Source organism: Falco naumanni, chromosome 8, assembly GCF_017639655.2.
Source record: "Falco naumanni isolate bFalNau1 chromosome 8, bFalNau1.pat, whole genome shotgun sequence".
In the NCBI taxonomy this organism is placed as follows: domain Eukaryota; kingdom Metazoa; phylum Chordata; class Aves; order Falconiformes; family Falconidae; genus Falco; species Falco naumanni.
The window spans coordinates 10,301,543-10,329,343 of NC_054061.1; the positions used below are offsets into that span (position 1 = coordinate 10,301,543).

Consider the following 27,801-nt stretch of genomic DNA (forward strand, 5'->3'; position numbering starts at 1 on the left):
CGGGGAGCCCGGGGCGGCGCTCCCGCCACGGCCCGCTAGGGGCGCGCTCCGCCGCGTTGCTGGGCAACGGCGCCCGGCCTCGGAGACGTCACTTCCGGCGCGCGGGATTCTCTTCCGGGGCGGCGCGGCTGTTGCGTGGAGACGGCGCCATGGAGCCCGGGGCTGAGCGGAAGGTAGGGCCGGGCCCGGCCGAGCCGGTACCGGGAGCCCCGGCGGAGCTGGTACCGTCCCGGGCCCGCCTCATCTCGCGTCTCCCCACAGAGGCAGCGGGAGGAGGCGGCGGAGACGTCCGACCTGTCCGGGGAGGAGGATGAAGACTACGTGCCCTACGTGCCCGTCAAGCAGCGCAAGCAGCAGATGGTAACGGGGCCCGGCGTTGCACGGGGAGGGCTCCGAGCGGCCCTTCCGACACGGGGCCTCTCACTCCGCCTCGACCTGCTTTCTTCTAGCTGCAGAAGCTGCTGCAGATGCGGCGGAAGGTGGTGTCAGAGGAGGAGCAGCGGGACAGCGGGAGCGAGCAGCGGGGTGATGAGGATGACATCCCCTTGGGGCCCCAGTCCAATATTAGCCTCTTGGACCAGCACCAGCACCTCAAAGAGAAGGCGGAAGGTGGGGGAGCGGCTGGCGGTAGAGTTGGGTGGCTTTGAGGTGGCAATGAAACCTCCTCACTGTTTCCCTGACTCTTCCTCCAGCTCGGAAGGAGTCAGCCAAGGAGAAGCAGCTGAAGGAGGAAGAGAAGATCCTGGAGAGTGTGGCAGAGGGCCGAGGTGAGTGGCAGGACCGCTGTGTCTCAGAGCTGTCAGGGCAGCAGTAGGGGTATCATTGGCCTTGCAACATGCAGGGATGTTCATACCCAGGGATGGAACAGGAGGTCACAAGGGGATCCCTCGGCTGGCATCTGACTGCCTGGTTTAGCTAAGACTTTGCTGTGGCAGGCCCTAGGGCATGGTAGACTGCAGCACTTGGTATTGCTGTACCCCGAGGGTCTGTCAGGGATACTGCTTTTCCTCCTCTGTCTTGGACATGATCTCCCAAACTGTTTGCCCTAGTAGTTCTGTGCTGAGGTTAAGTACATCGGGGGATGGAGAGTTTGCACTGACCTCGTCGGTTTTGTTCTTGCAGCTTTGATGTCAGTGAAGGAGATGGCAAAGGGCATCACCTACGATGATCCAATTAAAACTAGGTACGTTTCACGGTACAGAGGTGGTCTTCCTGAAAACATCGCTTCCCCATGACTGAAGGGAACTAGGGGCCATACTTGTAAGAGGAGCATTGCTCTGTGGCCACTGGCTTGTCATTTACTCCACTTTCTGTTGTTGTAACCACTGTATGTAAGGTCGGAGGCTGTTGAGTCACCTTGGATATTGTTTTATATACAGTAAGGTTTGCTAGAGTAAATTAATGTTAAAGATCCACCTCAAGTCTTCTAGTTTAAGTCTTGGAGGTAACTAAACTAGAGAAAGAGACAGACATACATATGTAAGCATACAGAGCCAGAGTTGCTCAGGGCAGTGTCAGAGAGATGATAGAGATGTGTCCAAAAGGTTTTGGCATGTTCCATCCTCCATCCATAGACTGTTCTCAGCTGTTAGCTTGGGACTTACTGAGACTTTGGAGAAATATTTAATGCATGGATCTGGCTTGAATCTGCTCCTGTGCTCACACTATGAAGCCCTTTGGGGTTATCTGTTTTCCCTGGTGGGATACTGGACACCAGCAGGGAGTTCCTCTGGGTCTCTGTGGTGCTTGCTGGTTCTGGAGCCCCAGCCTCATTCTGCACCATGACCTTCCTCTGTTGCCTTTGCAGCTGGAGAGCACCTCGTTACATCCTGGGCATGTCGGAGGCACGGCATGATCGTGTGCGCAAGAAGTACCACATCCTGGTGGAGGGGGAAGGCATCCCGCCTCCCATCAAGAGCTTCAAGGAGATGAAGTTCCCAGCAGGTGGGCCAGGAGAGGAGTTGGCAGGGCGGCAGGCAGTGTTCTTCTGGGAAATGCATGTCAGCGAGTGAAGCTGTTGAATCTTTAACACTTAGTGGGCTCACAGCTTAAATTTCTAACAGTGACTGTATCTCTTAGTTGTTGGCCTGAGGGGTGTTTGTCACTGGTGGAAGAACTGTGGCTGGGACATGAGTAGGAGGGAAAGAGGGGGAAGACTTCAGGTCACGAAAGTGTGTGTCCCTTTTTCTCCTCACAGCTATCCTGAGGGGTCTGAAGAAAAAAGGAATCCAGCAGCCAACACCCATACAGATCCAAGGCATCCCCACAATGTGAGTGCTCTGTCCCCATCCCAGAGTGGGGAGCGGTTGCTCCCGACAGCCCACCCAGCAGTGTGAACCAGGCGCTCTTCCCTGGTGACAGATGCACCACGTCACCTTGCTCATCCCTGGAGGTTTGAGCCGTTCTGTGATGCTCCTCCTAACCATTGGCCCCATTTCTCTGCCAGCCTCTCTGGAAGGGACATGATTGGCATTGCATTCACTGGCTCTGGGAAGACCTTGGTGTTCACCCTTCCGGTGATCATGTTCTGCCTGGAGCAAGAGAAGAGGCTGCCGTTTTCCAAGCGAGAGGGACCCTATGGACTCATCATCTGTCCCTCGGTGAGTGTTGGGGGAGTGGTGACCCACAGGAAGAAGCTTTGATTGATATGTAGTGGCAATCCCAGATCCTCCCTACACGGAGGTGTGGGAATGAGTGAGTTTTGTCTCTGTAGCGGGAGCTGGCCCGGCAGACCCACGGCATCATTGAATACTACTGCCGCCTGCTGCAGGAGGACGGCCTGCCCCCGCTGCGCTGCGCCCTCTGCATCGGGGGCATGTCTGTTAAGGAGCAGATGGAGACAATCAAACAGTAAGACCTTCGGGGAGGGGTGGGGATGTATGTGGGGCTGGAGCTGTGCTCTGTTTTCTGGTGGGGTGGCACCCTGGCTAGATGGCTTTAGGAAAGTGTGGGGATGAAGGCGATGTGCCAAGCGGGTGTGACTTTTCCTATGTGTCCTGCATGGGTGTGCCTGACAGTGGCCTTCTCTTGGCCCACAGTGGTGTACACATGATGGTGGCAACCCCTGGCCGCTTGATGGACCTGCTGCAGAAGAAGATGGTGAGCCTGGACATCTGCCGTTACTTGGCCTTGGATGAGGCTGACAGGATGATTGATATGGGCTTTGAGGGGGACATCCGTACCATCTTTTCCTACTTCAAGGTACTGAACTGGCACAGTATGAGCACGCTGAAGCTCAATTGCTGCACCTAGCTGGTTGAGTGAATGCTAAATCCTTGCTTGCACTGTGTTTCCTGTGCAGGGCCAGCGGCAAACCCTTCTCTTCAGCGCCACAATGCCTAAGAAGATCCAGAACTTTGCCAAGAGTGCCCTGGTGAAGCCCATCACCATTAACGTTGGACGAGCAGGTGCTGCCAGCCTGGATGTTGTGCAGGTGAAGTAGTTGGGTGCTCCCCCATGCCTGTGTGGGAGGTCAGCACCATTCACGAGGGCACTTGATGCCTCCCCCTGCTAGGAGGCTGGCCCTCCTTCCCAACAGGTTAAGGGATACCAAGCAAGGGCAGTTCCTCCACTGCCTGATCCCTCCCTGTACTTGTTCCTAGGAGGTGGAGTATGTGAAAGAGGAGGCCAAAATGGTGTACCTCCTCGAGTGCCTGCAGAAGACCCCGCCACCTGTGAGTAATGCACTCTGGCAGCATGGCTGGGGGCAGCATGGGCATGTCACAGCCCCGGGGCATGGGTGGAGCTGGCAGCAGGGACGGGGCTGTGATGCCCCAAGGCTCTGCCATCCGTGGGGTAGGCCTGTGAGTCGTGCTCCACGTATGAGCGGGTCCTGGGCTCAGAGCTGTTGCGTGTTCTGCTCAGCAAGAGGGAATGGGTTTCCCAGGGTTTGTGCTGGTGCCAGCAGTGCCAGCCCACAGAAAGGCGGCTTTTCCATGATGTCTGTGCTGCCGCAGGTGCTGATCTTTGCAGAGAAGAAGGCGGATGTTGATGCGATCCATGAGTACCTGCTGCTCAAGGGTGTGGAGGCTGTGGCCATCCATGGAGGGAAAGGTCAGTGAGGGTGTTGGGGAGGCCTAGGCTGCGATGTGGCCCTGCCTGACCCCACTCCTGCCAGGGTTGTGTGTAGCCACAGAAGGTCCCAGCCTGTAGCAATTTGTGATGGTATGAGGAGGGGCTGAGTCAGTGTCGGGAGCAAATGCCATGTTGTATGTACCAGGCATAAACACAGTGGAGGTCCCTATGGGACCTAGAGGTCCCTCTGGCCCTTTATTTGGGGAAGGGCTGCATAGATGCTTCTTGCTGGGGGAGCCCCGGCTGAGCAATGCTTGGCTCCGAGGCCATAGGGCTTGCTGCAGTGAGTAGGACTGGAAGCTCTGTCCTTGATCTTCTCTGCTGGGCCTTTGCAGATCAGGAGGAACGGACAAAAGCCATCGAGGCTTTCCGGGATGGGAAGAAGGATGTCTTGGTTGCCACCGATGTCGCTTCTAAGGGCCTGGACTTCCCAGCCATCCAGCATGTCATCAACTATGACATGCCAGAGGAGATTGAGAACTATGGTAGGGACTGGGTCCTGGGGGGACCAACATGGGCATGGAGGGGTGGGAGGCCTGTGAGGCTCTGTGTTTGTGCTTGTCTGCAGTGGCTGGGGGCAGGATGGTCTGTCACGTTGCATTCCCCCAGGCTTGATCTTGTCTTTTTCTCCACAGTTCACCGTATCGGGCGTACAGGCCGCTCAGGCAACACTGGCATTGCCACCACCTTCATCAACAAGGCCTGTGGTGAGAAACAGTTGTGGGGCTGGGGGCTGCCGATGGAGGAGGCAGCTGGGTGATGGAGCTGCCTCTGCCTCAGCAAGGGGGCTGTTCCTGAGCAAGCAGGGACAAGTTCTGATGGCCTGTGGGGGACAGGTGGTGGTGTGAGTGCTCCCCGCCCCTGTTCGGGCTGTGTCTGATCCCTCTCTGCCCCTAGATGAGTCGGTGCTGATGGACCTGAAGGCCCTGCTGCTGGAGGCAAAGCAGAAGGTGCCGCCGGTGCTCCAGGTGCTGCACTGTGGGGACGAGACCATGCTGGACATTGGAGGTGAGAGACCATGGGCTGGCACAGGGACCTCCCTCAGGACTGCTGAGGCCAGAACCCCCAGCCCCTGGGGCAGTTCCTGCCTGCCTCGGGGCTGGTGCTGCCTGCCCGTGAGGGCGGCTCAGTGCTGCAGCAGCAGAGGAGATGCTGTTGTAGCCCCTCTGCTTCTGGGGGGGCTGGGAGGGTGGCACTTCCCTGGTGTGGCACAGCTCCCCTTGACCTCATCCCTCCTGTTGCAGGCGAGCGGGGCTGTGCCTTCTGTGGCGGCCTGGGCCATCGTATCACCGACTGCCCCAAGCTGGAGGCGATGCAGACCAAGCAAGTCAGCAACATCGGCCGCAAGGACTACCTGGCCCACAGCTCTATGGACTTCTAGCTTGGGGAGTGGGCTGCCCAGCGCTCCCCCTGCACAGGCCCGAGTTCCCTTTCTGACGGGGCAGTGCCTTTCCCAAGCCTGGGGGCCTGTCCTGCACTGCTGTGGCCCCTTTTCCAGGCATTTGACCAGCAGGGCTGTTGCCAGCTCAGCCTGATGAAGCTTCTGCCCCGGGAGGAAACGTGTGGAGCTGTGCCGCAACAGCCTTTAATGTCAGCGGTGTGTTGGGCAAGCGGCAAGCAGGTAGCAGTGCCTGAGGGGAGGAAGAAGCCCGAGGTGGGGCAACTGGCCTGTGGCCAGCTGCCTGCTGCTCCTGCCACCCCCCTGCAGTGGTGGTGCCAGGGGCTTACATCACTCCTCTCCCAAGCCCCTCAATTCCTCCAGAACTGTTTGCGTTACCTGGTTTTGTGTATCCTCAGCTGCTGGCTCTTCCTGTGTCCCCCAAACACGCTCTGATGCAGCCGGGGCGAGGTGGAGTGTGCTGTGCTCCTGTCGGGCGGTCCCCTAGGTGCTTCCTGTGCTCCGCCTGCGTGCGTTCTGCCCCACTGCCCTTGTGTGAGGGGGAGGGTGGATGGACAGACACCTCCCGTGGCCCAGCCTCTGCCCCTCATCCCACACACTAAAAAGGGGAAGTCGTTGAGAGAAGGAAGTCTGCCCCATGCAATTGCTTCGGCTGCAGCAGTCACATTTTCTCCGCTGCTGCTAGCCTGAGTCCCCCATCCTTGTGCTGGCTGTCACGGGGGCACTGGGCTCATGGAGAGACCCGTGAAGGATGGGATCCTCTATGTGCAGCACTGCAAATTTGGAAAGGTAAAGGGTGGATTTGGGGCTGGGTAACAGGGTTTGCCCTGATCTGTCTTGATGCCTGGGGCTGGGCCCACAGCAGCCTGCTGAGGGGGGACTGGAGCCAGACCCCTCGGAGCTGCCCCGAGGGGGGCCCTGGGCTCTGCAGTCCCAAAAACGGGGCTCTCCCCGTGGCCGAGGGGACTCATCCATGCAGGCACCTGCTCAGGCTCACCCCTGTGCGCAGGGTCCCTCTTCTCGCTTGGTCACCATGTGATTCACAATGAGGCAATAAACGTGTTGATGAGGTGCAGCTCTAGCATATGTGTGGGAGAGGGGCACCGGGGCCGCGTGTGGGATGTGTCTCTGGGCCCAGTCTCCATCAGCCTGGCCCTGTGGGGTCAGCGTCATCTGTGGGGCACCCCTCGTGCCTTGGCCTGCTGCCTTGAGCCCTCGGGGTGGGCACTGAGTGCTGCAGCCCTCTGGGCATGGTATGGGCGACAAGGTGGGAGTCCCTGCAGAGTTGAGCCAGCACCAGCGAGCTGTGGGATGGGTATTGGGGAAGCGGGTCTGGCTGGCACGCTGGCCATGCCTTAGTGGCATCCCCTCTACGACAGTGGGGCAGCCGTGGCCACGCAGGGGCTGCAATCAGCCCCAACCTCCCCGCTGAGTGAGAGCCAGGTCCTGGAAGCCAGACGGGCAGGCCCCGCGTGCATAGCATCAGTGCCCTGCTGCGTAGGAGGCGGGCAGGCTGGCGGTGGTGTGTATTTTGGGTGCTTGGCTGAATCTGGTTTCTGCAGGGTGGAGGCTCTCTGCGCCTCTGAGGTGTGTGGGGGCACGCGCCCCCTCTATCCCATGACAGGCTGGGAAGGTGTTGGTGCTGCAGAGCCTCCCTTGGGAGGAAGCGGGCGGCTAGCTGCAGGCTCTGGCTGTGCTCGACAGATGTGAGGCTGCCAGCAGAAGCCTCAGCAGCTCAAAATGGCTTTAATTTGCATCAGGGTCTGTCCTGAGAACAGCTCAAGAGCTCAGCTGCAGCGGCGGCAGGCTGGCACTTGCAGCAGGGAACAAAGAGCAGGACCTGGTGCTCGGCGAGCTGGGAGTGAGCATGACTCACGCAGAGAGCCACGCAGAGCTCACTCAGGGCAAGGCCCCCCCTCAACTCAGCTTTGGGACTACTCCACCCCACAGCTCTGGGGGTCTGTGCTGGCCCCAGCTCTCTGTGCCCTTCCGTAGCACCCGGTGGGTGCAGGTTGGGACCCCCTTGTGCCCCCCTGCTGCCCCATACAGCTCTTCCTGAGCACTGCTGGCCCATGCACATGTAGACATGGAGGGCAGCGCTGTCGGGACACAGCAGGCATCTCTTTGCTGACCTTTTTTCTCCTGTCTGTGCCCTTCCCATGCCCCAGAGGTCCTGGAGGAAGATGCGAGCCCAGCTCTTCGCCGCCAGCCCCTCTGGAGTGGCCCGCATGGAGAATTTTGACGTGCGGGATGATGGCATGACGTTGGAGAAGACCTTGCAGCGGAGCACCCGCCGGGTGATCCGTCTCTCGGACTGTGTGTCTGTGGGCCCAGCGGGCATAGAGAGCTGCCCCAAAGCCACCGCTGCCTTCTACCTCACCACGACAGAAAAGAGCTACGTGCTGGCAGCTGAGCAGCGGGACGAGTGGATCACCCAGCTGTGCCAGCTGGCCTTCCAGGTACTGTGCTGCTCCTGCCCCAGGTGAGCCGGCGGGCTCCAGGGCGCATGGGCAGGTAGGGGAGCTCGTGCTCCCCTGCGCCGGGGACCACACTCACATCCCTCTGTTTCAGGGTACAAAGGACATGGTGCAGAGTGCTGCCAGGACCCAGCCTAGCCCTGCTGTCCCCATGGAGGAGAATTCCCTATACTCTTCCTGGCAAGACCGTACGTGGAGGGACAGTGGATAGGGCTGGGGTGGGCTCCAGCTCAGTGTTGCAGTGCTGACCCCCGCTTTGCTCTGCTCCTGTAGTGACTGAATTCCTGGTGCTGGTGGTGCAGACGGATGCAGCTGCCCGCTGCGGCTTGCACGGGCACTACCTGCTCTCGGCCCTTCCGCAGAGCCTGACGCTGAAGGACCCGCAGTCCCGCCAGCCCCTGCTCACCTGGCCCTACCCCTTCCTCCGCAAGTTTGGCCAGGATCAGGTGGGTGCCCCCCTCCCTCCTTGGGGCTGCTCACTGCCCAGGGCTGGTGCCAGCATCTCACCCTGCCCTCTGGTTTCGCAGATGGTGTTCTCCTTTGAGGCCGGCCGCCGCAGTGACTCTGGCGAGGGCACCTTCACCTTCAGCACCCCACGGGCCCCAGAGCTCTGTCGGGCTGTGACCGCCGCCATTGCCTGCCAGCAGCAGGGCAAGGACACTCCAGACCCCCAGCTCTCTGCACAGGGTCTTGAGCCCCAGCCCTGGGGCGCTAAGGCTGAGGAGCCCCAGCCCAGCCCACCCCTGGGGGGTGCAGAACCTGCGTCCCACCCACCTGCCAGCCTCCTCTGCTTCCCCTCACCGGAGCCAGAGGGCACAGGCCCCATCATCTATGCCTCCATCGCCCGGAGCCAGCAGCCCCTCTTTGTGCTGGGGCAGCCAGGCGCCAGCGAGCCCTGGGCCGCGGGGAAGCCACCCCCTGAGCATCTCTATGAGAACATCTTCACGGCGGAGCTGGGTCCAGCCAGGGAGGAGGAGGAGGAGGAGGAGGAGGAAGGGCAAGGGCAGTGGGAGCTGGGATGCCGCCAAGCCCCCGAGGGCCACAGCAGTGAGGCAGGCCTCCTCTACGACAACCGGGCTGCCCTGGCTCAGCTCCCCCGGGGCAGCCCCCAGCCTCCGGAGCAGCGCTGGGGCCGTGGAGGGCAGGAGGCACTGCCAGGGCCCCGTGGGCACAAGCCCCAGCGCAATCTCCGGGCGAAGCTCGTGCGGCTGCTCAGCCGGGAGACGTCCGGCCCGCGGGACTGGGCCTGAGCCGGGGCTGAGCGCCCTTCGGTGATGCGGTGCCGTGAATAAACAGCCTGGGCCGGACTCGGCTCTGCCGGTGCTGCGGGGGTGGGTCGCGGGGCCGGTGCTACCGGGCCTCGCGGGGGCAGCCCGCGTCTGCCGCCAGGGGGCGCCGCTGTGCCCACCCCGGTAGGTAGGCGCACGCGTTGATTGGCCGAGCCGCCCGCCGGCTCCGCCCCCTCTCGATCCTATATAAGGCGGGACCGGGACGGGGGCGGTGCCCGAGTTCGAGCCTTGTGGCTGCCTGCTCGGCTCCGCTCCCCGCTGCGGCGCCGCCGCCCGCTCGGCCCCGCTCCGCCGGGGACCCGGCCGGCCGCGGGTGAGTCGGGGGGGAGGCGGGCCGTGGCAGAGCTGGGGCCTTCGTCCTCTGCTGGAGGTGTGGGTGCATGAGGGGTGCAGAGCTGAGGCCTGGAAGCGGGGGTGGGGCGGCTGGTCGGGGTCGGGCCCGTATGAGGCGAGGCCGGGGACTCTGTGGAGCAGGGCTGGGCCTGGGGTCCCCGAGCCTGGGGAAGCGAGGCCGTGTGGGGCGGGGTGAGCAGCGGGGCCTGGGGCCCCGGCGGGGCAGGGCTGGCGGCCGGGCCCGGCGGCTCCTCAGCAGCAGGAGGGCTGCCCGACCTGGGGCTGCTGGGGACCCCAGCCCCGCGGTGGGGCGGGGGGGCTGCCTGCTCCAGGCCGCCCTGGTTCCGGCGCCGCGGCGGGGCTTGGGCGGCGGGAATGCCTGACACGCAGCCTTCCCCGGCGCTCCCGAGCGGGGAGCGGGCTGGTGTCGTCTTACACGCCTTATATAGCCCGCACCGGGCCGGGAGCGCGGGGGCACGCCGGCCCCCGGCCCTGCCGCCTCCCCGCCGGCAGCCCGCATCCCTGCGGGGCGCGGGGGGGAGCCCGGGCCTCCGGAGCTGGCCTTTTCCCTCCGCCTGGCAGCGGCAGGAAGAAGGTCCTTGGGGGGCTTCGCGGGGGTCTGGCGACTCCTTCCAGGTGCGGGGTGGCCGGGAGGCCGGGGCTGGCCCGCCTGCCCGGAGGCTTGGCCGGCTGACAGCTGTCAGCGCAGCCCTGGCAGGCAGCGGAGCGCCGGGATTCCCAGTGCCTGGCTCCGTGCGCGGAGATGGGCTCGCTCCCAGGTAGCATCTGCTCGGCCGGCTGCTGGAGCGCCGGGCTGGCTGCTCTGCCAGGTGCCTCGGGTGGCATCACGCAGCTCCTGTGCTGCTGCTGCTAATTCACCCAGCAAAAACGCTTCTGGTTCCCATCCTTACGGACCTGCTGTTGTTTCCCCGTGGTTTGAAACGGTCTTGACTTTCAGCAGCGTGAGTGCTGCAAGGGAGAGCACGTCTTGGGTTTGGGAGGAGGAGAGCGGAGCCCACGGGTGCTCCACTGCAGGTGTCAGTGGGGCTGTGCACGGCTCTCTGGTGCTAGTCAACATTACCCTGGGCCCCTCTACTCTGACGCTGCTGGAGGAGATGCTGATAGACTTGGGGTGCGTCTCTAACCATAGTGTAGGATGGCTGGGGTGGAGCTACTGCTGGAAACACGACCTGTCTTCTCCTGTCCCATCCTGCCAGGCACCAGGCCCCCTCCTCACCTGCTCTCTCTGTGTTGTTCCTATGTACTCTGACAACAGGATCACCCCCTCTTCCCTTGCAGAGATGGGCGATATGGAATCCTACAAGGTGATGCTGAATGGGCCAGCGCCCTGGGGCTTCAGGCTGCAAGGAGGAAAGGATTTCAGCATGCCACTCTCGATCTCCAGGGTAAGAGAAGCTGAGACTGGTGACATCCATCCATCGTTCCTCCTGCCTCTGTGGATGCGAGGCCACGGTGGCTGCGTCCAGGTGGCAGAGGCAGAGCTGTATGGGGGATGCAGATGAGCCAGGACCTCAGGAGTGCTGTGTCCTGCCCTGCCTGGCTCCACACAGCCTCCTTGGTGCCTTATCAGCTGCAGCTGTTCTCCAGCACGGGGGTGTTCCGGGCAGAGGACCGCAGCAGGGATGTGAAATGTTGTACAGACTCTGCAGAGTCATTCTGGCTGCTGGGGGGGGTAGGGGAGGCCCCTTCCGGAGCATGCCCACCGCAGGGGGAGGCAGTCTGCTCTCGCCATCTCCAAGCTGTGGGGCTGGCCTCCCAGTCTGCACCCTGACACTGGGCTCAGCATCCCAGGACCTGGCTTGTGTCCGTTTGCCCTCCCTCCCGCTGTACGGCAGCTAGTTCTGCACCCGAGCTGGCCCCCAAAATGGGCAGGGAGGGGAGGAAGTCTGTGCTGCTGCCTGCACTGGGATGTGGCTTCCTCCACAAAATCATCTCTTTTCTCCAGCATAAATGAGAGTTGCGCTGCTGGCTGGTTGCGATTGAGGCACCTGGTGCAAGCTGCTCCTGGTGTGATGCTCACCCAGATCAGGTCTGGCCCCTATGTGTGTGTGGGTCCCTGTTCCCCGGTGGCCAGGTCCCCCTGGGTGGGTGCTGGCCATGGCTCTGGCCACGCAATTGCCTTATAAGCCTTGGAATGTGACTGTGTTGTCCATGCTGCTGACGCTCTGGCAGCTGGCACTGAGGCTGCTTCTCAAAGGATAACTTTGCTCGTGACACCGAGCGCTGCGTGCAGGGCTTATCCTCAGCAGGAGCCTGGTACCGCATGCCTGCCCTGGAGAGCGTGGGTCTGCAGCACCCCGACTCAGAGCACAGACCCTGAGGGCACCGTGCAGGGCTGGTGTTGCCAGCACTGCTGCCCTGGGGCCTGTCGATCTCTGCCGAGCACGCAGAGACGGCTTCAGTGAGTTTGTTGTCTAAAAAATGTTTCTCTTGGCTGTGAGCCAGCGCTTAACAAAGGGTCTGGTCGGATGGAGGAGCCTCCTAGGGCAGGGGCCTCGTAAAGCAACAGCCCTGCTGTATGAGGAGGCCAGTGCTACCCTCAGGGCTTGGGCAGCGCTGCTTTGGCAGGGCAGGCAGGAGCAGCGAGGACATCCCAGGGGATGTAGCCAGCTTTTGGGGGCTCTCTGGTGAGGCTGGGCTGTGTGGCGTAGGAGTTGGCCCTGTTTGATGGGAAGGGATGACCCTGCACTGTTTTGCATCCTGGAGGCATCCCCAGCTCAGAGCACACCACCTCGCTCACTCTCTGCCGGCTCTCCTGCCCAGAGCATCCTGCTGTTCTTGGCCACTGCTTCCCTTGAGCAAGGGCGTTGCTGGCAGGGCAGGCTGTCCTGCCAGGCCTGGGGCTGCCAGAGCAGGCTGCAAGGAAGTGTCCTGCCCTGGCTTTGAGGGCTGCGGCGGGGCCCTGCTCGGTGGGGTGGGGGAGCACGGAGGGAAAGCAGCACCGAGTGTGCTTCAGCTCTTGGCTGCATCCATCACTGTGACACTACTGGGTGAGCTGCAAGGCCACTTTAGCTCAGCGGTCAAACAAAAGAGGTGCTGCCCTGGGCCTCTGTGCATGTGGCTCTTGTGGTAAGGAGCACTGCCAGGGTCCTGACACCTTGGCTAGGCAGGCAGCGAGACCGTGGTCCTGAGCTGCTTGTGCTGGAGCCAGGCTGGCATCTGGGGAGTGGGATGGTGTGTGGCATGTCCTGGCATCTGCTAGCTGGGGAAGAGGAGAGACCCTCAGCGCTACAGGTGGGAAGGCACTGGAAAATGCTGCCTGGGCCCTTGTGCAGGTGCCCCACTCCCCTCCATGCTGGCCGAGGCCATGTCTGGGGCACCCGGTGGGCACCTTGCTGGGTGCAGTGACAGAGGCATGGGGAACAAAGGACTGGCTGGGTGGAGAGGGCAGGAAGGAAGCCCTGGTTAGCGGAGCTGGGTGGAAAGTGGGAGTGCTGGCACTGCCATGGCTCCCAGCTGAGCTGGCACCTGCCGAGGGGGTTTCTTGGTGTGCTGGTGCAGAGGGGGAAGGGGAGCGTGGCGGGGCTGGCCGGGCTGGGTGCGGCTGTGTGACGCAGCCTACTGTGCTCTCCCCTTCCTGGGCATCTGTGCGAAAACCTCTCCCAGCTCCCGCTCCTGCTTCCAAACCCACGCAGGCGCTCCACGCCTTCCCCAGCCCTCAAGGGCAGCAAGCTGGGGCCTGCAGCAGTGCGACCAGGAGCCGGCCAGCACCACTGGCTGCCCAGGGCACCCTCCCATGCCGGGCAGGAGCGGGCGCTGGGTGGTGCGGGGGTGCCCGTGTTACGCTGGGGATGGCAGTGGGATGCAGATGGAGCCGGGTCATGTCCAGCCCAGGTGTGGGGTTTGGCCTCACGTGGAGAGCCGGTGCTGGTGTGGGGAAAGGGAGCACGTCTCTGGGGTGAGCCAGACCCTGCACAGGGGCGGTGGGGGCAGGGGCTCGGCGGCAGGGTTTTTTCAGCCCTCTGACAGTGCTGGGAATCTGGCTCGCTCCTTTTATGTTCATGTTGAGCAGGACTTGAGGAAATACTTGGTTCACGTCCAAGCGCCTCGAGTTCTTCCGTGCTGGAGGAGCAGGAATGGCTGCAGCCTGCCCACGTCTGTCTGTCTGTCAGTGCCTGGGAGCTGTGTGTGGTGCTCGGGGCCCTCCTTGCCTTCGGCTGTGTGTCCCTGGTGGGAGGGGAGGGCAGCCTGTGCTTCCCAGCATAGGGCTGATGTAGAGCCGTGCTGAGGGCAAGGTGCATCTTTGGCACTGTGGCTGGGCAGGGGAACCTGTGGCCATGCTCCTGGCTGCCCCGGCGGGGTGAGGTCTGGGGGAGCAGCGTGGGTGGGGGCGGGTGTCTCCCTGCCCCGGGGGACTCCTGCTCCTCTGTGGGAATGAGGTAATGTCTGCGCTTGCCGGCACCAGGAGGGGAATGGGACTGGGATGGGAGCACAGGCGGCTGAGGGCAACGCCTGGAGGGTGCCTCCCCTGTGCCCCACTCACCCCAGGCGAAGGGCTGGAGATGCCTGTGGTTTGCAGCAAGACGTGGGCTGGCCAGTGGGCTCTGACTCACTGCGCTCCCGTCCCGCCCCAGGACCACGGGGATGGCTCCGAGGGGCAGCTGGGCCTACTGCTAAGGCTAAGCTGGTGCCATCTCCACTGTTTGGTGTCACTGGGATGGGACGGGACCCCAGGATGCTGGCATAGCCCCGAGCTGTGCCGGAGGGCAGGGACTGGGCAGTGCTGGGTGCCCTGCTGCTGCAGAGGGGAAGAGGCTGTTCTGGGCTGATGCACTGAAAAATGGGGGAGTGATCCATGGGTCCCTTCCTCCCCCTGGTCAGGCCTGTATGGGTGTCCTAGGCTGGGCTGAGCCTTGCACAGGGGAGCCTGGGCCACAGCAGAGCCCAGTTCTGAGGATGAGGGTGTTCCTCCGCTCCCAACGCTGCCGCTCAGCTGGCCTGTCTCTCCCTGACTCTGTCTGTCCTGCAGCTGACACCAGGTGGGAAGGCGGCCCAGGCTGGCGTGGGAGTGGGCGACTGGGTGCTATACATCGACGGGGAGAGCACCAGCTCCATGACGCACATTGAGGCCCAGAACAGGATCCGCGCCTGTGGGGACAGGCTCAGCCTCACCTTGAGCAGGTAGGATTCACAGGTCCTGCAAACCTGGGGTCCTGGTGTGGCTGGAGCGGAGCCAGGGCCCACTGCCCAGTGCCATCCCTTGGTACCACCATCTCCCAGCATCACTTCTTGCTCAGAGCCTGGCAGCCCCTGGCTGGGCCCAAGGTTTGGCTGGATGAGGCTTAGCCTGGCTGCTGGCCCTCACCTGCGAGCCATGGGGCAGTGCCAGCCAGCCGTGGCTCCTCACGGGCAGGTGCTACATCCCTGGGGTACCAGCATCCCAGTGATGGCTGGGCTGGTTCCAGCACCTCCCTGGCTGTCTTCTCTCTTGCAGAGCCCAGAACCACCTGGGGAAGCCGCAGAAGGTACGTGTTGCTCCTGGTGCTGCAGCAGCAGCTCAGCCTTGTCTCAGGGGAGGGGAATCTCTGAGCATAGATGGACAGATGGACCTTCACTCCTGGGGCCCGCAGGCTTCTGAGAGACTGGGATGTGTTTGGAGGGCTGGAAAACTCCCCACTGGAGGAGCAGCTCTGCCCCCTGCGCTATGGCAGATTGGAGGGAGCGGGGTCTGCCCAGAGGGTGCCTGGGTCCTGGCCGCTGCCTGTCTGTGCCCGCGCTGGTGCTGGGTGCGGGCAGGGGTGCAGGGGAGGAGGCCGGGCAGCTGCAGCATGGCCTCAGGGCCCCATGTTTGCTAGTGCTGGGGAGCGCCCTGATGCAGAGAGGCAAGGCTGGGGCTGGTGACTGGTGGCTCCTGGATGGAAGCCACCTGCACGTGTTCAGCTTCATGCCACAAAATGGTTGTGATCAGTGTGTGCATGCACCACCCCACCTTGGGCAGCAGCAAGCGTCTGGGGCACTTGCTAATCTTCCAGTAACCCTTGGGCCAGGTTTGTGACCTGCTGTCACTGGGCCCCGTGGAGAGAAGTGCCAGCCTGGCAGAGCCCAGTATCTGAGGTGCACGTGCTATCCAGCTTTCCTGCCTAGCTGCCTGTTGTGCTGCCTGGCCCGGGGCTGCCCCTTGCATGCTGCTTGACATGTGAGCCTGTGTCTGTGTGTTTTGTCTCGCTCAGGACTCACTCCCCTGCTCTGAACCCCTGAAATATAACTTCGCTCCCAGCACCGCCCTCAACAAAACAGCTCGGCCCTTCGGGGCCGGCTCGCCTCCGAACCCACGGCCTGGGCTGGTGACGAAACCCGTGACGTATGCACCCCTGGCGCCCACCTGCACCCCCCAGCACAATGGGTATGTTGCTGTCCATCCTGCTCCCCGAGGACTGGGGGGAGCCTGCTGCCCAGCCCTGCTGCGCCTTGCATGCCAGGCACCCGTGGGTGGGAGCGGGTGACGGTGGCCGTGCTGGGGTCCCCCACAGCTGGTGCTGAGGTGGTACAACAGGACTGTCAGTGTGTGGGGACACAACCACGCACGTGCTGGTCCCTCACTCCGGGACATGTCAGCCCGTGGGGAGTCCTGCAGGGCGTGACACAGTGGTCACAGCAGGACACTCGCTGGCATCTGCAGTAGCAGGAAGGCAATGGCTGCGTTGTGGCCACCAGCCAGTGCTGCCTGGGGATGTCCTGCTGGTCCCCAGGCTGCTGGAACGGGCTGGGCAGAGTGAAGCCTTTGAGCCCTGTGCAGCACTGTCTTCGCCCCACTTGCAGGGAAGGAGCTTGTGCCTCTGCAGGCTGCCCACCTGGCTGCGGTGTGTCCGGCAGCTGCTGGTCCCTGCACCTCCTGCCAAGAGCTGCCATGATGCCCTGAAACTGGGCAATCGGGGACGCGCAGCCCTGGCTGCCCTGGGCAGCTAGGCCTGGTCTGGGGGGCTGTGGGAGGCATGGTCTGGTCCATTGGTGTCTGTCCCAGTGTGCTCCCGGCCCTGGGCAAGCTGGGCATGAGTCTCAGGGGTAGGGGGACTAGTGCAGGTTGTAGGTGAGCTCTGGAAGTTTCTTGGGTGCTGTGGGTCTAATTTCACCTTCCTTTCTCTTTCTTTCTCTCCTCCCTTTCTCTTTCCCTCTCTCTTACAGGTGCTGAGCCTTGACAAGTCAGTAAGCCTTTGGCCTGCTCTCTCTGTCCTCCCTGCATGCCTCTCCCCTGCTAGTGCCCTGTTCTCTGGGGCAGGACCAGCCCAGGGACGGGCAGCATGTGCTGCTCTGCCCGTGTGGGTGGGTCACTCCTGGCAGCGAGCTGTCCCTAGCCTGAAGGGCGAGTGCTGCCTGTCCCTGCCAGCTGCTGCGGCCCTGCAGTGTCCTCACGTGTGGTCCCTTCCTTCTTTGAGACATGTCTTGGCTGGGTGAGGGCTGCTGGGCTGTGCTGGGCACCCTGCCCAGGGCCAGGCAGGCAGGCAGCACTGCCATGGGCACAACAGGTGTGCACTGGGCTCTCGTACAGCTCCTCTGCTGGTGATTTTTTTGACCTTGGCTTATTCTTGCCCTGTCCTTTCCCCTCCTGGCCCTTGGGGCCAGTCTCGAGACTGCTAGAATGGTGGTCAGTCCTCAGTCGGTCCTTAATGGGCCTGTCCTGCACGGAGGAGTAGGGGGTGTGGGGAGTAAGGCAACATGCGGAATCTCAGGTACTGGTGTGCTATGGTTCTGTGCTGGGGGAAGCGTGCAGGAGCCCCAGGGAAGTGATGGTGTGGGGATCTGCCAGATTTGACAGACAACAATGTCACTCGCAGGCAGCCGCTGGAGCCCCCCAGCACCCCCACATGCGACCCTGAGAAGTTGCGGCTGATAGAGGATGCTGAGGACTGGCAGCCCCGCACCGGGACCTCCCAGCAGTCCCGCTCCTTCCGTAAACTGGCCCAGCTGATGGGCACAGATGGTAGGAAGTTCCTGCAGGGCCGAGCGCTGCTTGGCTGCCCGGAGGTTTCCAGCTTTGCCGGGACCACAGCAGCTGGGTAAAGGCTGTGGTGCCTCATGGCAGCAGAGCGTTGGTTTTGGCCTGGTGTGACCCCTCTGGGGCGACTGAGTCAGCGGGAGCTGCCCGGGCTGTGCGTGGGCTCGTGGTGATGCCGCTGGGCCGGGGCCGTGCTCTGCCCCACGGCCGGGCAGGGCTGTGCGCTGGGGCAGGGGTCGGTGGGCAGGGAGGTCGGTTTTCTTGGCTTTCCCTTCCTGCTGTCCCTGGGCCTTGGTTGCCACAGACTGACTCTGTCTCCTCCTCTCTCCTGCTGCGCTCAGTGGAGGATCGTGAGGATGAGCTTGTTAAAAAGCCCAGGTAAGAGCAGCGTGTGCCAGGCGGCAGCAGGAGCCGTGGGGTGCCCGCCCGGGGCTCAGCCCACCTGGCTGGTTTGCATTCGCTGCTTGCAGTGGCTCTGGGGAAGCTCTTTGCCCTGTTGCTGTTTCTTTTCTCTGCTCCTTCTCCTCTTTCCCTCTCCCCAAAGCTGAGCTGTTGGTGGAGCCACAGAGCCTGCCCTGCACTTGCCCTGCAACAGGCACGGCCAGCGCTCAGCCACTGCTCTGACCCTCACCTGGGGAGGGTCCTGCCTGGGCACCCAGCAGCCAGGCAGGCGGTCCCCAGGCAGGGTGTCCCCAGGCAGGGTGTCCCCACGCTGGGCATGCCAGGCAGGACCTCCTGGGCCCTGCTGGCACCGAGCTGAGGAGGCCAAGCTGCACCGTTGCTTCTTGAGCAAATGGGATCTGCAGGAGACTGGTGGCACTGGCAACACCTTGCTGGGGGTGTTGGGAGGTGCTGGGCAGTGCCTGGACCTGGGGCACGATGTCCTGTAATGCTGGTGTGGAGTGGCCGAGCAGAGCTGGGTCAGTGTCACCGGCTTTTTCGTGGGGCCGGGGGGTGGCCAGGAGGCTGGGCTGGAGCGAATGCTGCCGGCTTCCCTGGGGCTGGGGCTGTGTACAGGGGGATGCACTGAGCCACGGGCCAACCACTGGCTGTTGTGCCGCCCGTTTTCTGATGCCGCTGGGGTGTCTGTGGGTCTGGCTGGGGCATGGAGGAGCAGTGGTGAGTGTCAGGGTCTGGCGAGGAAGTTGGTGTGTGTGAGGGCATCTTTGGAAGTGCTGCCCTGTGCTGCAGTGCCGGGCAGAGTCCGTGCATGGTGCCAGCTGAGCGCCTGCCCTCTGTCACTCGCAGGCAGCCCCCACAGCTGCTGGAGCCCCCCAGCACCCCCACATGCGATCCCAGGAAGTTGCGGCTGATAGAGGATGCTGAGAACTGGCAGCCCCGCACCGGGATCTCCCAGTCCCGCTCCTTCCGCAAACTGGCCCAGCTGACGGGCACAGACAGCAGTGAGTTCCCACAGGGCTCGGTGCTGCCTGGTGGTGCTGGACTCTGCTGGGTAGCCAGAACCTGGCAGAGGCTGTGGGGTGATGTGGCACTGGGGGCTTGATTGTGGCACTAGGGTCTTGATTTCAGCCCCAAGTCAACTCTTCATGATGGCTGAGTCAGTGGGAGCTGCCCGGGCTGTGCGTGGGCTCGTGGTGATGCCGCTGGGCCGGGGCCGTGCTCTGCCCCACGGCCGGGCAGGGCTGTGCGCTGGGGCAGGGGTCGGTGGGCAGGGAGGTCGGTTTTCTTGGCTTTCCCTTCCTGCTGTCCCTGGGCCTTGGTTGCCACAGACTGACTCTGTCTCCTCCTCTCTCCTGCTGCGCTCAGTGGAGGATCGTGAGGATGAGCTTGTTAAAAAGCCCAGGTAAGAGCAGCGTGTGCCAGGCGGCAGCAGGAGCCGTGGCGTACAGGGCTGCGTGTCCCGGGCAGGACTCTGGGCATGGCTGGCGCTGAGCCGGGGAGGCTGAGCTGAACCACGGCCTCTTGGGCAAACGCGTTCTGGAGGAGGCTGGAGACACTGGCAAACCTTGGCTTAGGCGTGTTGGGAGGTACTGGGCAGCACCTGGACCTCGGGTGCAAGGGGCCATGAGCCTGGTGGGGCCGGCAGGGTGGCCGGGCAGCGCTGGGTGAGTGCCTCTGGCTGGCCCTCGTGCTTGCTGCTTGCAGTGACTCCAGGGAAGCTCTTTGCCCTACCACCGTTTCTTCTCTTCATCCTCTGTCCTCCTGTTCTCTCCCCAAAGCCAAGCTGTTTGCGGAGCCACAGAGCCCACCCTGCGCTCACCCCGCGACAGGCACTGCCATTGCTCAGCCACTGCCACAACTGTCACCTTGGAAGGGTCCTGCCCCAGCTGTCCCCAAACAGGGTGTCCTTACAGTGGGTTGCACCTGGACCTGGGGCATGATGTCCTGTGGGGCGGCTGCAGGGCTGGTCAGGAGTGAATGTTGCTGGCATCTGTGGGGCTCGTGCCTCTGTGGGGCCACGGCTGCGTACGGGAGGGATGCGCGGAGCTGAGTCACTCGCTGACTGTTGTGCCGCCATTTTTACCAATGTCACAGGGATGCCCACGGGTCCGGCTGGGGCACAGGGGAGCAGCGGTGAGTGCTGAGATCTGGTGAGGGGGTCAGCGTGTGTGAGGGCACCTTTGAGAGTGCTGCCCCGTGCTGAAGCAGGGTCCATGTGCGGAGCTGGCTGAGCACCTGCCCTCTGTCACTCGCAGGCAGCCCCCGCAGCCGCTGGAGTCCCCCAGCACCCCCACATGCGACCCTGAGAAGTTGCGGCTGATAGAGGATGCTGAGGACTGGCAGCTCCGCACCGGGACCTCCCAGCAGTCCCGCTCCTTCCGTAAACTGGCCCAGCTGGTGGGCACAGACGGTAGGAAGTTCCTGCAGGGCCGAGCGCTGCTTGGCTGCCCGGAGGTTTCCAGCTTTGCCGGGACCACAGTAGCTGGGTAAAGGCTGTGGTGCCTCATGGCAGCAGAGCGTTGGTTTTGGCCTGGTGTGACCCCTCTGGGGCGACTGAGTCAGCGGGAGCTGCCCGGGCTGTGCGTGGGCTCGTGGTGATGCCGCTGGGCCAGGGCCGTGCTCTGCCCCACGGCCGGGCAGGGCTGTGCGCTGGGGCAGGGGTCGGTGGGCAGGGAGGTCGGTTTTCTTGGCTTTCCCTTCCTGCTGTCCCTGGGCCTTGGTTGCCACAGACTGACTCTGTCTCCTCCTCTCTCCTGCTGCGCTCAGTGGAGGATCGTGAGGATGAGCTTGTTAAAAAGCCCAGGTAAGAGCAGCGTGTGCCAGGCGGCAGCAGGAGCCGTGGGGTGCCCGCCCAGGGCTCAGCCCACCTGGCTGGTTTGCATTCGCTGCTTGCAGTGGCTCTGGGGAAGCTCTTTGCCCTGTTGCTGTTTCTCTCTTTCCTCCTCTTCCCTCTTCTCCCTAGAGCCAAGCTGTTGGCAGAGCTGCACGACGGGCACTGCCAGCGCTCAGCCACTGCTCTGACCCTCACCTGGGGAGGGTCCTGCCTGGGCACCCAGCAGCCAGGCAGGGTGTCCCCAGGCAGGGTGTCCCCGTGCTGGGCTGTCCCTGTGCTGGATGTGCCCCAGGCAGGACCCACTGGGCCCTGCTGGCACCGAGCTGTGGAGGCCAGGCTGCAGCACGATGTCCTGGACACACTGGGTGGGGGTAGCTGGTGGCACTGGCAACACTTTGCTGGGGGCGTTGGGAGGTGCTGGGCAGTGCCTGGACCTGGGGCACGAAGTCCCATGGGGCAGTGGAGCAGCTGCGAGGCTGGTCGGGTGTGAGTGTTGGCATATTCACGAGGGCCCTGTCTGCAGGGCTGGCTGTGTGTGCAGGGGGATGCACTGTGCCATGCCTCAACCACTGCCTGTTGTGCCGCTGTTTTTTTTCAATGCCACAGGGATGCCCATGGGTCTGGCCGGGGCATGGAGGAGCAGCAATGAGTGTCAGGGTCTGGTGAGGGGGTCAGCATGTGTGAGGGCGCTTTTGGGAGTGCTGTCCTGTCCTGAAGCAGGGTCCATGTGTGGAGCTGGCTGAGCACCTGCCCTCTGTCACTCGCAGGCAGCCCCTGCAGCCGCTGGAGCCCCCCAGCACCCCCACATGTGACCCCGGGAAGTTGCGGCTGATAGAGGATGCTGAGGACTGGCAGCCCCGCACCGGGACCTCCCAGTCCCGCTCATTCCATAAACTGGCCCAGCTGGTGGGCACAGACAGCTGTAAGTTCCCACAGAGCCCAGTGCTGCTTGGCTGCCCAGCGGTGCCCAGCTTTGCCAGGGCCACCAGTGCCCGGCAGAGGCTGTGGGGTGACATGGCAGGAGGAGCATTGGTTTTGACCCCGCGCAGACCCTCTGGGGAGCGTGAGTCGATGACAGCTGCCCAGGACTGTGCATGGCACAGGTGGCATGTGGGCTCGTGGTCAAGCTGCAGAGCCGGGGCCATGTCCTGCCCCACGGCCGGGCAGGGCTGTGCGCTGGGGCGGGAAGACAATGGGAGGAGAGGCTGGTTTTCCTGGCTTTCCCTTCCTGCTGTCCCTGGACCTTAGTTGCTGCAGACTGACTCTGTCTCTTCCTTTCTCTCCTGCTGCGCTCAGTGGAGGGTCATGACGATGTGTTTGTTAAAAAGCCCAGGTAAGGGGAGTGTGTGCACCAGGGTGGCAGCAGGAGCCGTGGGGCTGCATGTCCTGGGCAGGACCCGTTGCGTGTTGCTGGCACCGAGCTGGGGATGCCGTGGTGTCACAGACACAGCGGGTCGGGGTGGCTGGTGGCACTGGCAAAACCTTGCTGGCAGTGTGGTCATGTTTGGGCAGCACCTGGATGGGGGGGCATGATGTCCTGTGAGCCTGGCGTGGGGCTCTGTGACAGCCGGGCAGAGCTGAGTGAGTGCCACTAGCTTCTCCCTGTGTGGGGACAGGGAAGGGAGCTGGGCCTGAGGTGGGGGGTCTTGTTCCTTGCCCTGTGCAGATGGGCACAGGTGGTGCACAGCACCCCTTTTTTTGCCAGTATCCCTCCGTAGTGCCTCTGTTGGGCATTGTGGGACTATTGGGTCCCAGCTCTGCCGCAAATAAATGCTCCTGGTTTTGTAGCTGTCTCCTTGTCTTTGCCCTGGAGAGATGCAGAGCCGCCAGCTCTCCCTCTGTCCCTGTCCCCTTTCTCAGGTGGGCCATGATTCTCTGGCTCTGGCTTGCCCTGCCTGCTTCTAGGCACAGTGCTGGCAGCCTGCTGGGGAACACAAACCTCGACCCTCCCAGGACCAGCCTGGCCCTGCCTAGCAGGCAGGGATGGCAGAGCCCTGCCTGTCCACAGCTCTGCCAGAGCTGGACCCTGGGACTCCCTGCGCTGGGTCAGGTTCAAGCCCCTCCACACCCCAGTGAGGCTGGGGACAGCCATCGCGTGTGGGCAGGCAGCCAGGATCTGAGGTCCCCAGGGTCCCTGGTCAGTCTGGAGTAGCCCAGAGCTGCTGCAGCAGACCCCAGCAGACCTGTGCTCCCTCCCACTGCTCCCCAGACCACCACAATGTTTGCCAGAGACCCCGGAGATGCTGTGTCTTTGCAGGGCTGAAGGCACTTTGCTTGGTACCCCATCACCAAACCAGCTACCGGCTGGGCACAGGGGCTTGGCCAGCTCCCGCCTGCTTGTCAGGGGGCAGGGTGAGCCCGCACGCACAGGCCCAGCAAGGGTGAGCAGGGCAGGCTGGATTAACTGTGTGTTCTGTAGCCAGGTCTCCGTGCTGGACCCATCCCCAGGAGCAGCGATGAAGACTGACCCCGGACTGGGTGAGTAAAACGTTGCCTCTGGGCTCAGGTGGGGAGGGGCAGCAGTGCTGGGGGATGCTACTTGCCCAGCCACTAGTGCTGGGAGAGGGCTGCCAAGGGATTGGGAGCACTGTCCTGGAGATGTGTGTGTGCATGCAGCCCCCAGGGCTCCTGCTGCGACCCCTGGCCCTGCCAGCCGCCCACCCTGGGCTGTGGACCCCTCCTTCGCTGAGCGCTACGCTCCAGACAAGACGAGCACAGTGGTGAGCAAGCACAGCCAGCCGGCCACGCCAACCCCCATGCAGAACCGCAGCTCCATCGTGCAGGCAGCTCAGCAAGCCCCCGAAGGGCCTGGCCGCACGCCCCTCTGCTACAAGTGCAACAAGGTCATCAGGTGAGCCCTGGCCACCGTCAGCACCACACCAGTGTCCTGGGCCCTGGCGTGGCTGACGTGGCTCTGTCCTGCTGCAGGGGACGCTACCTGGTGGCACTGGGACATTACTACCATCCCGAGGAGTTCACCTGCTGCCAGTGCAGGAAGGTGCTGGATGAGGGTGGCTTCTTTGAGGAGAAAGGCTCCATTTTCTGCCCAAAGTGCTACGACACGCGCTATGCACCCAGCTGCGCCAAGTGCAAGAAGAAGATCACTGGGGTGAGTGTCCCTCAGCCTGCCCCACACCTCCTGTCTTTGCTCCCCACTCACCTGTGATCGCCTGGCTCCGTCCCTTCCTGTCCTGATCCCACCCCATGGGATCCCTTGTCCCTTTCTGCCCTCGATGGGGCTTCCCTGTGGCATAGGGTGGTCCTGCCCCCCCCAGCTGACAGCAGCTCCTCTCCAGGAGGTCATGCACGCACTGAAGATGACCTGGCATGTGCAGTGCTTCACATGTGCCGCCTGTAAAACTCCCATCCGCAACCGTGCCTTCTACATGGAGGAGGGACAGCCCTACTGTGAGCGAGGTAGGACCCAGAGATCCCATGTGTCACCCTGCATGGCCTTGGGGCACCAGGCATCATTGGGACTCAGCAGCTGCTCACAGGGGTGGGGGGTGAACTGCCCTGCCCTGCAGGGCTCCCCCTGGGCCGTGGGGAACATCGGGAGCCCTCCATCCCAGTCCTTCCTGGCTGCTGGGTAGTGCCATTGCTCCTGGGTTGCCATGGCGATGATGGAGAACGTACATCAACGGCGAGTGCTGCACCCTGGGAGATGAGGTTTACCTCCTTTCTGCAGCCTGGTGGTGGCTGGGGCCACCCTGCACGGCACAGGCATCTCACCCAGGTGCCTTGGGCATTGTCCCTCCAGGGCTGGCAGTGAGCTGTCCCCAGGCTGTGCCTGTGGAATCCTGGCTGAGCTGCAGCCCTGCTCCCCTGCGATGAGGGGCTGTGTGGGTGAACACTGACCTGGGCTCTGCCTCTCCTCGCAGACTACGAGAAGATGTTTGGCACCAAGTGCCGCGGCTGCGACTTCAAGATCGATGCTGGGGACCGGTTCCTGGAGGCACTGGGTTTCAGCTGGCATGACACTTGCTTCGTCTGTGCGGTGAGCCGTGTGCCTCCCTCTCGGCTGCTGGTGGGGTCCGTGGCTCTCCCTGGCAGTTGTGCCCTGTGTGGGGTACACCAGCAGCACAGGGGGTCCCTGCTGCCGCGAGGTGTTCCCCACCTGGCTCTGTGCTCGTGGCTCGGGACCCTGCTCTGAGCTTCCTGCTCCCTGGCATCTGTGCAACACCAGCGCTGGGCCCTGGGCTGTCGCGGGGAGACCCGGGGGCTGACTCGGCACCCCTGACCTGACTGTCTGGCGCTCTCCTCCCCAGATCTGCCAGACCAACCTGGAAGGGAAGACGTTCTACTCCAAGAAGGACAAGCCGCTCTGCAAGAGCCACGCTTTCTCCCACGTGTGAGGGACAGGAGTTCAGCTGTGCCCACGCATGCCCCTGGCCCTGCATGCTCCTCTCCCCCAACGCCTGCTGCCCCCAGGGAGCCAGGCTGGGCCCTCACCCCATCCCCTTGCTCCTGCCTCTCTCCTGACAGCTCCTGGCCTGGCTCCAGCCTTATAGCTGGTCTGTGCCCCACGACTGGCCCTAGGAGCCCCAGGAAGGGGATGCTGCATGGGGATGCTGCCCCCAAGCCATGCAGTGTGGTGGCTGCGGCCACGCTGAGGCTGGAGTGGGGGAGGATCTGGTACAGCAGGGCTGCTCCCTTGCCTGGCTGGGGCCCAGCTGCCTGGCAGCGTAGTGCCAGGGCAGGGATGCTCCTAGCACATCACCGAGTGGGTGAGGACCAGCCCCCCAGCCCCCTGCCAAGCTCTCCCCCACTTTCCCTGCTGTGTGCTTAGTTTGTGGGGCTGGAGACCTGGCTCTCCTCCTGGGCCAGGACCCTCCCTGCAGCAACCCACTGGCTGCCCCGCAAACTGTTGTGGTGGCTTCCTACCCTGGCCACATGCCGGGGTGGGTGGTCTGTGTCTCATGTCCCGTTTCCCCCCCCAGCTGGCCTGCTGCTCCCTTGGGGCTGATGTGCAGGATCACCCCCAACCCGGCTGTGCCAGGGAGCAGGGCAGTGTGCCAAGCCCACCCCAGCCGTGGGCTGGCAGTGTGTGTTGGTGGCCGGCCGGCTGGTGGGCTCCTGCAAGGCTCAGGCACGGCTTCCTACCAAAGAGCGCTCTGCCACTGCCATCCCGGGCCTGTAAATTCCTCCCCCAAACCCACACTCTCCGGTTGGGCTGCTGCTGATGTAGCCACGGTGCTTTTAGTGCCTTTAATAAACACTTCTCTGCAAGTGCCAGCTGTCTCCAGGCCTGAGGTTTTGCAGAGCGAGGTGCGGCTGGCTGGGAAGGTCATGCTCAGTCCTTGCCCTGCTCCCCCCGGGGCCTGACTCAGCTCCTTCCAGCTTTCCAGGGAAAATCTTTGCCTTGAATTTCTCCTCTGCCTGTGTCGTCCAGGGCTGGACCCATCATATACCTGCGTTGCTCCTCTGGCCTCATAGCAGGCAGGACTGCTAATGGAGGTGGTAATTAATCTGGGGGGCAAAGCTGCAGCAAGGGGAGAGGCGGAGGTGTTGGACCCTGCAAGGGGGTCCCCGCTTACCCTGTGGTGTCCCCTGCTCCCTGCTGTGCCCTGGCCCCGAGTCCTGCACAGGGGATGGGAAGGCGTGGGGCACGCGTGGGCCACGTGCACCAGCTCTGGGCGTGCTCCGGCATGGAGCAGCCAAGTGCTCGCTCATGTGATGCAGCTGCTGTCCCCAAGGCCGGGAGCGAGGCCGGGCCGGGACCTCTGGCTGGAACAGGCTCGGGGCAGCGGGTGTGGGGAAGAGCTGCTCCTCCCACTCTGCTCTGGCAGCTGGAATGGTCATTAATAATTGCAGCTCTTGCCGCGATGAGCAATTGTAAGGAAAATTGTCTTGCTAATCTACTAGAAGGTTCTGGGCAGGAGCTGGCTGCGGGAAGTCAAATGCCTCTTGGCATCACCCAGAACCAGCTTGTGGCTGCGGTGCCACATCACCCTGGTACCAGCTGCGGGAGGGAAAAACCCCATCAAAGGCGGAAAGTGGGAGTGATGGAGGTGGGCTGGGACCAGGCTGGGTGCTCGGGCTGGGGCACATGTGGGTGGTGGGATGGTCACACAGAGAAGCAGCAGGATGTGGCTGTGAAAAGGGACAGAAACAGCCGGCGCCTGCCTGGTAGGGCCAGGATGAGCAGGATGTGGTACGTGCCCAAGCTGAGTCCCAGCTGTGCGGCCAAGGTCAGGGAAAGCGCAGGCGAAGGTGAGTTGACCGGCCGCGTGCGAGCAGCCACCGAGCCAGCCCTGGCTCAGCCGGGGCAGCAACGCGTGAGCGGAGGGCAGGGAAGGGGCAGGGGAAGGCAGCCATGCGGGACAGAGCCTGCTTGTGCCTGCTCAGCCCCGGGGTACCCGGCCTTGGCTCGGGGCCAGGGCAGAGCGGCGGTGCCACAGCCAGCCTGCCGCTTGCAAAGCCTGCGCCCCCCGCGCCCAGCGGGGGCTCAGCCCCTTCTGGTTGGCACCCTGTTGCCTCTGGCCCCTACTGACAACGCCTCTACCACCCAAGATGCCTCCGTGCTTTGCTGAGAGCAGCTGTTGCCCACCAGCTCTGTGCACCATGCGAGGAGCTTGTGCACAGGCAGCGGAAGGAGGGTCTCGGGTGGGCTGCGGAGGTGGAGCTGGGGGAGGGGCTGTGGCTGCGCTGCTCTGAGAACAAAGCCTGGCAGCAGCAGGCTCAGGGCTCCCACCGTGTCCCCGAGCGGGGTCCCACCACATCCACTCCCAAAGGCAGCTGAGCTGCTTGCGGGGCGCCTGCCGCAGCCCTGGCCCCCGCGCCGGCCCTGGCAGCTGCTCTGCAGCTGCTCGCAAACTCTTGCAGCCTCTTAGGGCGGCTCTGGCCTGGCCTGGCTCGGAGATGCTGGTGCAAGGGGCACGTGCAGGCGTGGGGGAGTGGGCAGTGCGGGCAGGGCTGGCAGCGCCCTGTCCCTGTCCCACTGAGCTTGGAGGTCTCACCTGCAGGTTGCTCCAAAGGGCTTTCTTTGGGAAGGGCCATGCCAGCATCAGCCCCAACTTGTGGGGCTCGGTCCCTGTATG

General features: G+C 63.3%; 3 protein-coding genes across 9 annotated transcripts; all 3 read left to right on the plus strand.

Moving 5' to 3' along the window:
• The first annotated feature begins 32 nt into the window (after positions 1 to 32).
• Positions 33 to 6,548, plus strand: DDX41 (DEAD-box helicase 41). Its single transcript, XM_040603193.1, has 17 exons — positions 33 to 173; positions 262 to 360; positions 450 to 609; positions 693 to 767; positions 1,123 to 1,183; positions 1,808 to 1,944; positions 2,198 to 2,270; positions 2,447 to 2,600; positions 2,714 to 2,850; positions 3,039 to 3,201; positions 3,302 to 3,433; positions 3,603 to 3,674; positions 3,957 to 4,053; positions 4,410 to 4,559; positions 4,710 to 4,781; positions 4,972 to 5,082; positions 5,319 to 6,548. Exons 1-17 carry the CDS (start codon positions 150 to 152, stop codon positions 5,453 to 5,455), a joined length of 1,854 nt encoding a protein of 617 aa, XP_040459127.1. The 5' UTR covers positions 33 to 149; the 3' UTR covers positions 5,456 to 6,548.
• DOK3 (docking protein 3) lies at positions 5,598 to 9,329 on the plus strand. Of its 2 annotated transcripts, none has more exons than XM_040603201.1 (5): positions 5,598 to 5,695; positions 7,642 to 7,932; positions 8,045 to 8,138; positions 8,224 to 8,396; positions 8,478 to 9,329. In XM_040603201.1, exons 1-5 carry the CDS (start codon positions 5,609 to 5,611, stop codon positions 9,198 to 9,200), a joined length of 1,368 nt encoding a protein of 455 aa, XP_040459135.1. In that variant the 5' UTR covers positions 5,598 to 5,608; the 3' UTR covers positions 9,201 to 9,329. The 2 variants fall into 2 exon arrangements, with proteins under 2 accessions (XP_040459135.1, XP_040459136.1); XM_040603202.1 differs by lacking the exon at positions 5,598 to 5,695 and adding an exon at positions 6,189 to 6,262.
• Positions 9,330 to 9,443: 114 nt separating this feature from the next.
• Positions 9,444 to 25,994, plus strand: PDLIM7 (PDZ and LIM domain 7). Of its 6 annotated transcripts, XM_040603200.1 has the most exons (13): positions 10,614 to 10,978; positions 14,563 to 14,714; positions 15,028 to 15,058; positions 15,764 to 15,894; positions 18,805 to 18,929; positions 19,294 to 19,330; positions 21,608 to 21,636; positions 22,883 to 22,898; positions 23,385 to 23,612; positions 23,690 to 23,870; positions 24,058 to 24,178; positions 24,643 to 24,758; positions 25,030 to 25,994. In XM_040603200.1, the coding sequence occupies exons 1-13, from the start codon at positions 10,688 to 10,690 to the stop codon at positions 25,114 to 25,116; spliced, it is 1,545 nt and encodes a 514-aa protein (XP_040459134.1). In that variant the 5' UTR covers positions 10,614 to 10,687; the 3' UTR covers positions 25,117 to 25,994. The 6 variants fall into 6 exon arrangements, with proteins under 6 accessions (XP_040459130.1, XP_040459134.1, XP_040459133.1 ...); XM_040603199.1 differs by lacking the exons at positions 15,764 to 15,894; positions 18,805 to 18,929; positions 19,294 to 19,330; positions 22,883 to 22,898 and adding exons at positions 16,716 to 16,736; positions 22,058 to 22,094; positions 23,181 to 23,239 and having other exon boundaries at positions 10,617 to 10,978; positions 21,542 to 21,683; positions 23,378 to 23,612; XM_040603196.1 differs by lacking the exons at positions 18,805 to 18,929; positions 19,294 to 19,330; positions 21,608 to 21,636; positions 22,883 to 22,898 and adding exons at positions 9,444 to 9,552; positions 23,181 to 23,239 and having other exon boundaries at positions 10,872 to 10,978; positions 15,764 to 15,936; positions 23,378 to 23,612.
• The last annotated feature ends 1,807 nt before the right edge of the window (positions 25,995 to 27,801 follow it).

What these genes read in the sequence shown, in the direction of transcription:
- DDX41 (XM_040603193.1), top strand. Translation starts at nt 150, where the DNA reads ATGGAGCCCGGGGCTGAGCGGAAG. An exon ending in AGCCCGGGGCTGAGCGGAAG is followed by an intron (nt 174 to 261) that starts GTAGGGCCGGGC and finishes GTCTCCCCACAG; the next exon opens with AGGCAGCGGGAGGAGGCGGC. An exon ending in GGCCATCCATGGAGGGAAAG is followed by an intron (nt 4,054 to 4,409) that starts GTCAGTGAGGGT and finishes GGGCCTTTGCAG; the next exon opens with ATCAGGAGGAACGGACAAAA.
- DOK3 (XM_040603201.1), top strand. Translation starts at nt 5,609, where the DNA reads ATGAAGCTTCTGCCCCGGGAGGAAACGTGTGGAGCTGTGCCGCAACAG. An exon ending in ATACTCTTCCTGGCAAGACC is followed by an intron (nt 8,139 to 8,223) that starts GTACGTGGAGGG and finishes CTGCTCCTGTAG; the next exon opens with TGACTGAATTCCTGGTGCTG. An exon ending in GCAAGTTTGGCCAGGATCAG is followed by an intron (nt 8,397 to 8,477) that starts GTGGGTGCCCCC and finishes CTGGTTTCGCAG; the next exon opens with ATGGTGTTCTCCTTTGAGGC.
- PDLIM7 (XM_040603200.1), top strand. Translation starts at nt 10,688, where the DNA reads ATGCTGATAGACTTGGGGTGCGTCTCTAACCATAGTGTAGGATGGCTG. An exon ending in ACCTGGGGAAGCCGCAGAAG is followed by an intron (nt 15,059 to 15,763) that starts GTACGTGTTGCT and finishes TGTCTCGCTCAG; the next exon opens with GACTCACTCCCCTGCTCTGA. An exon ending in GCTGACGGGCACAGACAGCA is followed by an intron (nt 18,930 to 19,293) that starts GTGAGTTCCCAC and finishes TGCTGCGCTCAG; the next exon opens with TGGAGGATCGTGAGGATGAG.